We start from the raw sequence: 8,882 nt of genomic DNA on the forward strand, positions 1-8,882 counted from the left end.
TGGTTTGCCCACGTTTCGCGATTAACCGCGGGCTCCCTTCCCCGATTGAACGACTGCGACGTTATGACGCGTCGTGCACGTCAGATTGAGTCACGAGATCTATTTGTTAACACGCCGACTACCGCGTAGGTCATGGACACTGTAATGTCGCGTCTCACCAATTTATATATAAAACGTGATCACTTGTGTATAAAAAATTAAATAATCGACGACAAATTACATGTAGGTGTGTGCAGAAGTTTGTCCTTCGACTGTATGAAAATGGAACGCAACATGCGAAGGAAGATTCAAACTTTTGTACGCGTCTAATAATAAGGTCGAAGAATGGAGTTGTACGTAATTAATTATTTAATTAGATACATAGTCAACACACATACATACACGCACACACAGAGAGGGAACTAATGCTTACGTTTAAAGAAAGCAGCTTAGTAAGCGCTTTGTGATGATTGCTTCTGATTGGGATGTTCTCATAGATTTATGGAAGATCTAAAAGAATACTCCAATCATAGACAATAATCATACGAAACGCTTAACAAGCTGTTCTTTTTTTCCGCTGAACGCAAGCAATAAAACGACTCAACGAACATGTACACCGTGAAACGCACTTATGCACGAAATCATTGATGATTCAGCTTGCTTTCCGGCGAGAGACACAAGTCTATTATCTATTATCCTTTACCAAATGAGAAATAAGGACAAGTGGTGATTAACATAACTGGATTGCTTTCCAGCAAAAGACACGTCTCTAGTTATATCATAATTTATCTTTATTTCGCAATTCAGCAAAGGAAAGGACAATAGATAAAATAATTTTTGTTTATTGCTGTGAAGCGACTCTAGACTTGTGTCGACTTGTATCTCTTGTTAGAGGAGAGCAACCTCAATCCCCAATCGAGCATTGAAGTGGTCGGTGAGAATCAACGTGGCAGTCAACGCGTTGAACAGTCTCAAGCGTAGTCCACAATGGGCAGTAGAAGTATGTCCATAAGAAGTAAGAATAAGAATCGACCGATCATATTCGGTTAATTTCTTACTTCTTATGAACATACTCCTACTGCCCATTGTAGACCACGTTCCAGGACGGATTGGCTGAATTGACCGACTATAATACGGGTCCAGAGTTTCGTCGGAAGACGAAGTCATCCTTCGTCGAAAACGAATTCCTCGGCCGAATCAGCCGAAACGCATTACTCTATTGTTACGGTATAATCGTCGCAATATCCTGCTCTATGAATGAGTGTCGCATCGATCATTGTCACTTAGGAACTCATGCACTGCTGACATACACTCTCTTTCCAAAATCGGTCCTCGCGGAAACGGACGCGAGAGAGAGTCGAGGATGGGTGTCACGAGAGCGCACGAGAGACGATCGGAAGGAGTGCTTGAGCGACTACGTGCCATAAAGAGTGATTAGGCGGTGGGCAGGAGTGATTTGTAGAGCAATTTCCACAATTGTACACATTCCCCCTCTTTCGCGATTGTAATTGTGTGTAAATAGAGGCCAGTGTAGTTTGAAGCGTGTAGCCGCTAGTAATTATCTCGCGCGATAGGAAAGATCGCGTGTTTCACATTGGGGTAACGCATTTCTCTTTTTCCCGTTTCGAATCAAAATCATTTTTAATCGAGCCGTTAGAATCACCACTTCTCTCTTTCTCTCTCTTTCTTTCTCTGTCGCCGTCGCATGTTGTATGTGTAGTCATAGATCTTCCCATCGTCGTTTCTTTTACATATCCGCGTCCTCGTAGCGTATTTCGCCGCTAAATGCGTTTCTCGTCGCTCTTTTTGAGAAAGATCGAACATTGATCGAACATTACATCTTCTATTAGTTAGCATTTAGTGCGAAATATGCAGCGGGAATACGGAGTATATCTGTTGTAACTCTAAAATGTCACACCGTGTGAATTCCTTTTAACAGTTTCCGCCATCGTAGTTGAAATTTAATCGACGATTAACTCAACGGAATTGGCCAGTCGCATTGCCGGCCAATTAGCTGAACCGATCAATGCGATTGGACAATTCCGTTGGATTAATTGCCGATTAAACTATGATGATAGTAAAAACGGGTATAAGTCGCTGATATATGATAGATTTAAGCGAGCGACCGGGAATTAGACGATAAAATAACGCGCTGCGGGGGCCTGTCGGAGAATTCATATACGATATGACACCTTAGGGGGTCGAAACATGTACCTTTAACTCGCGGAAACTTCGATGATTGTAAATTATCCCGTTACTTGCAACCTTTATATTTCATTTTACTTAAATAGAAGGTACTTCGTAAGATAGTCCGCTATAAAATGTTACTCTCGCCGATAAGATCTGTAATCAAATAACACATTTCTGTAACAATAACGCGCCGTGTATATTTAGCATTAAATAAGCGTAACACACATAATCTGTAAATGTGAGCGTGAGAAATTTGTTATTGACTCATTTATGTGCGCTCGTGCGAGTGCAACTCGTAAAATCTATGGTATATATATATATATATAATTATGCACGTGTGCCGTCGCGCACGCGCGCGAGCACCGCCGTCTCTGGGCGAGACACGTAAAGAGTATAAAAATAGTTGATCAAGTTTTACGCATAATCACAAGCACCATTCGCTCCAAGGGCATTGATCGCTCAAGCGAATAACAACCGGCGAGATCTTAGTTTCGATACATGTAAAGACGAGTGTATTCTTTCAGTTGTACATTGGAGCCTGTCTGTTCATAGATCATCGTGTCGTTTCTCTCTGATCGATCTATCTAATTTATGTAATTTCTGAAAAGGGTAAACGCCGAAAAGTCCCACGATGTATTTCACTACACGAATATTGAATCGACGTCGGTATGCTGTAAATGTCTCAGCGTGTACGAACGTACTACTCTGCAAACACCCGAGTGAAGAAAAGTGAAGTGTTATTGTTCACTCACGCAAATCAGTCGTCGAGCCTTTTTCTCCCCCCGTATGTTTATTGTAATATAATTTATTTCCACTAACACATTGATGGGGTAAAACATATGTATTGTCTCGTGTAAACTCGTTAACGAAGGATGTATAAATCTTTAACCGAATATAAAAATGTATATTTTTAGACATAAATTTTAGTACATATCGCAAATCTATATTTTTTTAAACAAGTATATATTTCCGTCAAGGTAATAATAATTGCTACTGTCCGTCGCAGTTATCATAGAGAGATATTCATTTCTTCCGTACGTTGAATTAGATGGAAGTTTCAAAACTCAACCTAAGTCAACTTCTCTCATGCCAAATAGTCTCACATCCGTATGTTAGTAAAAGGAAAATATACACACACACAATGTCCTGATAATAAAGATGGGATGTATCGTGTAAAACAGGTACATTTATATTTACAGTTTATAAATCTTAACGTTTAATCTTGTCGATTCTCAATTCAGTTACATAAGGATAACGCATTATGTTGTTACTGTATATAATATATATCTGTGGTGAAACCACTTTTATTACGTTTATAATTGTACAGGTATTTTGCGTGAGAAATTATTATACAGATATATGTACACACTTCATTAAGAAATATATGCATATATATCTCGTATTACAACCTAAATTCTTCATCTTCATTCTCTCTTGTCTAAATTAAATATACTCGTGAAATAAATATCCGTTTGTATGTGTTATATAAAAATATTGTCATTTATATGTTTTTACTAGTAAGTTTGCAATCCATTGACGATTGTATTTGCAATAATCTTGTAATCGAAATGTCGTTATACATACAATTATATAATTTGTCTTATTATAATAATTTTATTAACCCTTAGCGAACGAATGCTGCCATATTTGCGAATATAATATCGCGAATATGGCGGCATTCGTTCGCTAAGGGTTAATATAATAATTATTGTTGACTTAACAAATAATATATAATTTTGATGTATAGTTTTACAAACTAACAGTGTCTCTCTCTCTCTTGTGCGTTTGTTTGTTGTAATGCCACCACAAAAGGGTTACATATTATCAGATATATATAGTTATGGTTGCAAACTTACTTATTCTGCAATAGTTGCAGCTATATTTCAAGATACGGTGCATATGTATAAACTGTAACTACAAAATAAAGGAAATAACAAAGCGTTTAAAGAAATGAAAAGCTTTCAGTATAAACATGTGCATCTGAAAATCATGATGTTAATTAACCATTATAGTTTCCTTAGTCTTCCAATGACGTACTTCTAATAACATAATATATAATAACATAATAACATACATTGATATAGATAATATAAACTCCCGGTCCCTCAACTTTCATATTCTATTGTAAGAAAAATTATGTGGCTGACTGCTTGTAATTCTTTATATTCAACAACCTTTTACCACACATAGCACATATACCTTTCTTGTAAGCACAGGACTGGCAGTAATGGGAACCTACTTGATGAACTTTCTGCCTACATATCCTACAACTCTCAAATTTAGTAGTATATGGTGTAAATCGTGCTTTTCCTGCGGAAAGTGCCTTGTTCTCTCCTACTTTACGGCCTCCGCTTTCTACTGTGTTCCTTGCACCTGCCTTCCAAGGATCCGGGGTAATGACTGTGCCCAATTTCTTCGCACACTTCTCGCAAACCATATTGAGGCTCTTTTGTCGGCGAAATGTCACAATCTACAAAGAAGCGCAATGTGAAATCATCTAAAGGATTATTTTAACAAAATATCAAGGACACGATTATTACACGGTTAACTTGTGCATTCAATCTGATCTTCTTGTCTATTTATGTATGTATTTAATGTTTGATACCGGTTTACTGCTATACGCAATATATGAAGGAGATGTGAAATTCTGATCTTCTTCCTTCTCTTCTTCGCTTCTATTTCTTTGTCTCGGCAACCTTCCTACGTCCTTATCTTCGCGTAAATTCAGAAATGTTGTAGACAACAACTGGTGTGTTTCACTTTATCACGTTTAAACGACGCAAATCGAGGTTATATTCGGTGACGGGTTGGGTTAGGTTAAACACAAGAGGCAGATTAAGAAAAAAATGTGTCCGATTACTATCGATAATTCCAGACGATTCGTACAGCAAATGTAATATTTTCGCGCAATCGGCTACTGTAAATTAAATCTAATTCGTTGAATTCAGAACTTTATATTATTCACAGACAAGTTGTTTATTTCAGCCTCTCTATCATACGTTTCCTGCTGTAGCTTCAAGGTGTCAATTGAGCGTTCTTACAGCGCCATTTCACGTCTGCCATGCGAGTATTATCGGGTGTAGTGATTTCAAAATTGTGATTCTCGAGTAATTTTTAGAAAATAAATTTTATTGGATATCAAATAGTACTTCGAAACACATTGTAAGAAAGACAATGTTAAAACCTGCTTATGATATTTCAGTTATATAATCTTGTTATAACACATACATGTTTGTCTTACTGTAATAAATATAATCGATAAGTATCTCAATATAATAAAATATTTCATACAATGTACAATATTTCTTAAGAAGTCGTATTAGCATTTGGTCCACGTCGACGGCCAAAGGTCTGAACAACATTGACAAACCTTCGATTGTATTGAATGCGTCGTTTAGCACGGCCAGTCTTTTTCTTACTTTTCTCTTGCCTTTCAACCTAATAACACATATTAATATAAAAATAGTATAACCACATATAGAACAATTATAATATTAGAAATGCAACTAATGTAAGTTCACATAAAAGTCCATATTAAATACATAATGATGATTCTATTTGCACATATAATGATAAACTCAAAAAATATATTGAATGATCTCTTACCTTGGGTGTTTGTGCCTTTACTTTCCCAGCACGTGCCAGAGAACCATGGACCTTTCCTAAACAAAAAGAATGGAATGTTTTATAGAAACAAAATATCAAATATTTATAAAAATAGGATCATATGGAGAAATACTTGTCTTCTTTCTTCAAGATTTATGAGTAACTCGGGGATAAGAAAAGATTTTACAAATCCAAATAAAACATTAAACTTCTATGAGCCTGTAAAATTTTTTAGTATCTCAATGGTATATTAGTTTACCTCCTAATAATGGTATGGTCAATTCAAGAATATTCGATGGAAGTTCATTGATACAAGTCTCATCCGACAATAAAGATCCATTACAGTACAGATGAAATTCATCTTGTAAACCTTGAAGGCACGCAATTCTTTCCTATAAAGAATAAAAAATATTACTAATCACATAACAGTTTTCTCACTCCCTCCCTCTCTCTCTCTTTCTCCCACTTTGTCTCTAAATCTATTCATACACGTTGTCCATATAATAAAAATCTCATTTTGTCGAAATTATTTTTGTAGAAAATTCCTGAAAAGCCAAAGCTTAATCACTTTTGCACATATTGTAATTTACACGTTATTTTTACATCAGTGCTCCTTCTAGCATTATAAAGCAAATGCTAGATTATCATTTTAATGCTATACTCTTGAAAACTGTCGTTCGCAGGCAAATATAAATAAATACACTGGCATTAAGATATGACTCAAAGATCATAATACCTTCACGAATTGTATTTTTTCGTCATCTTGGCACTCGACGACGGTCGTTTCCTGTCCACGGATTGTAAGTTGCATTTTGATAAAATCTATGCGGTATTCTGAAATATCGAAGCTTCTCTGATGTATCAGCTCGTATAATTTATTATTTTGCAACACTACAGCGAGCTGAAAGAGTTTGGTTAAGTACGTCGTCGTATTAGATCTTTAAGACCGTGTCACACCACGAGTTGCAGATTCGTTGCGGTCAGGTGTTCGAAACTAACCAATCAAAAGCGAAAAGTGTTTCATTCTGATTGGTTAGTTCCCTAAACCGTAACACCAATCACGACGAGCCTTGCGATCTGTAGTATAGTTGTAATGGCCTCTACATCCAATAGGAGGGTTCGCTTTTAGGGTCCCCAGTTAGCTATTTGTTTCCAGCGAACGAATCCCCTTATTGGACACCGCACTTTGCGCATCTCACGCCGGAAGTGGTGTGAATCCGACATTACAGTGCGGTAAAACGCAATGCGGCAGCCAATCAACTCGTCGCTTTTACCGACGAGAACGAAAAGCGCCACCGTGGCGCTTCTCGTTGTGCGGCAAACGTCGCTACATTCTATCTGCAGGAGCTGCGAGTTCAATATCCTTTCCAGTTGATGCAGTCGTAGGGAGGAACAACAAGTTTGAGTCTATTTCTAAAGTCCTGAATTGTTTGGTCAATATGGTTGACGGCGTTTTCTCGCTTCGTGGTAAACATTTCAGGCTGCGCAGCTGTCGTTAAGTAATTGCCTTTCTTTATATATTTTTTTGCTACGTGTGTTACATTTCTTTTTCTCGGTAAAACTATAACACACACGCATTAATGTAAACGAGTAAGATCGGGCGACAAAACAATCGTTATATCTAACGACTCGCTTTATCTCGAAAATGAGTAGTGATTACTTTGCTTCAAGTTCTATTCATACCTTTATGGTATCGAAACTAGACGCAATTGTACGCAGCTTAATTTTTATAAATATGATTCTGTACCATTGGAATTCTCGAATTGTGAAAATATATAATTATATCTTAATGTAGCTTTTTAATATATGCGAAATTTCTCGTGTCCCATGGTCTTCGAAATGAATGATGAATTTTCGGGGCAAAGCACGAAAGCTCATCACGCGCATAATTATCACTTTTCGTATTTTTCTCGTATTTATATTCGGGCATTTCGCTTGTCACAGCCATAGGTTATAATTACAAGAGCTTATTGTCGGGGGGGGGGGACTACATTATTCTCGAAATTCGTTATAGAGAAAACGTCATTTGCGACTGCAATTTTGCGAATACCACCTCGCGACTAATTATCGATTTTTGCCGCGAGTGCAGCGTCCGCGTTACTAATTTATTTTTACCAGAAATATACACACGTCGCGCATAGAAACCAGTGTTATTTTCGTTGTCATGACGTCTGAGGGAGGTTTCTGCTGCGGTCTCTGCATTGTCGCTCGGAGTGGTTGCTGAGAAAAATTAAATTCCCAACGACCGCGACGATAATGACGTATGTGTCGTATGATCGGTACAAATGAATGGATCGACAAATTTAGATCGTATAAAGATAGACTGGAAAGAACGTTCGATTCGTGCATGGAGTCTGCGAAAATACATGTAACGACAACGGGATGGGTTTATATATATATATATATATATATATATATATGTATCTCTCTTCGATCTTCTTAATCAACGGTAGCTATTAACGTTCGCGGAGAGATGCGTTACTTGTACCATTGCAACACCGAAAATATCCCGGTGATCGATATCGTACAGACACACACATACACGTAAACATAAAAGAGTACGCGGAAGAGCTTGAAGAGTAATGCAGAGAGCGGGGCACGCCGTGTACCCCCCGCTTACTCGCGTGCGGTGCAAATTTTATTACGGTATTACCGTGCTCCATAATTCTCTCAACGGCAGCGGCATAATGACGAAGCGAAATCAGCGCATCGTCGCCTCGAGCTATCGCGCGCTATTCGATTACCGTCCTCCAATAATTTTATTGACAATAATTATTTCTCCAAATAGACATCGCGACGCTGCGCACAGACACCTCCCCGAGCGAGCCCGTGTGTGTGCCCCTGTGTGCGCGTATACGTGTGGAAACGTCGATAATGTTCTAATATTGGATTTGCGTAAATTCTATGTGGGTTACACGCTACCCGTCTTACTTCTACCTATTTCGCTCCGCTTAAGAAACGCGTTATCTTACGCCGGAGAGAAGTCGATCCGCGTTCGCCGAACGATAACACGCCTCTCGGCGACTTCCGACGAGCGGGATCTTATCTCTCGGCGGAATGAAAAATTCACCCGGCCGCCGAATTGCCGCTCGGATCTCTCGCGGGGG

The 8,882-nt window shown here is 38.2% G+C and overlaps 2 protein-coding genes across 3 annotated transcripts; both read right to left on the reverse strand.

Moving 5' to 3' along the window:
* Positions 1 to 3,566: 3,566 nt before the first annotated feature.
* LOC106741429 (cysteine-rich PDZ-binding protein) lies at positions 3,567 to 5,278 on the reverse strand. 2 transcript variants are annotated; one of them, XM_014613471.1, is made up of 2 exons: positions 4,710 to 5,278; positions 3,567 to 4,639 (listed from the first exon to the last, which is right to left on the reverse strand). In XM_014613471.1, the coding sequence occupies exon 2, from the start codon at positions 4,604 to 4,606 to the stop codon at positions 4,304 to 4,306; it is 303 nt and encodes a 100-aa protein (XP_014468957.1). In that variant the 5' UTR covers positions 4,607 to 4,639; positions 4,710 to 5,278; the 3' UTR covers positions 3,567 to 4,303. The 2 variants fall into 2 exon arrangements, with proteins under 2 accessions (XP_014468957.1, XP_014468949.1); XM_014613463.1 differs by having other exon boundaries at positions 3,593 to 4,639; positions 4,775 to 5,278.
* A 79-nt stretch (positions 5,279 to 5,357) lies between these two features.
* LOC106741424 lies at positions 5,358 to 6,725 on the reverse strand. The gene is made up of 4 exons (XM_014613451.1): positions 6,512 to 6,725; positions 6,035 to 6,167; positions 5,776 to 5,831; positions 5,358 to 5,607 (listed from the first exon to the last, which is right to left on the reverse strand). The coding sequence occupies exons 1-4, from the start codon at positions 6,584 to 6,586 to the stop codon at positions 5,476 to 5,478; spliced, it is 396 nt and encodes a 131-aa protein (XP_014468937.1). The 5' UTR covers positions 6,587 to 6,725; the 3' UTR covers positions 5,358 to 5,475.
* Positions 6,726 to 8,882: the final 2,157 nt, after the last annotated feature.

The sequence above is a fragment of the Dinoponera quadriceps genome, unplaced genomic scaffold, assembly GCF_001313825.1.
Source record: "Dinoponera quadriceps isolate SergipeBrazil2010 unplaced genomic scaffold, ASM131382v1 scaffold71, whole genome shotgun sequence".
Classification (NCBI taxonomy): Eukaryota; Metazoa; Arthropoda; class Insecta; order Hymenoptera; family Formicidae; genus Dinoponera; species Dinoponera quadriceps.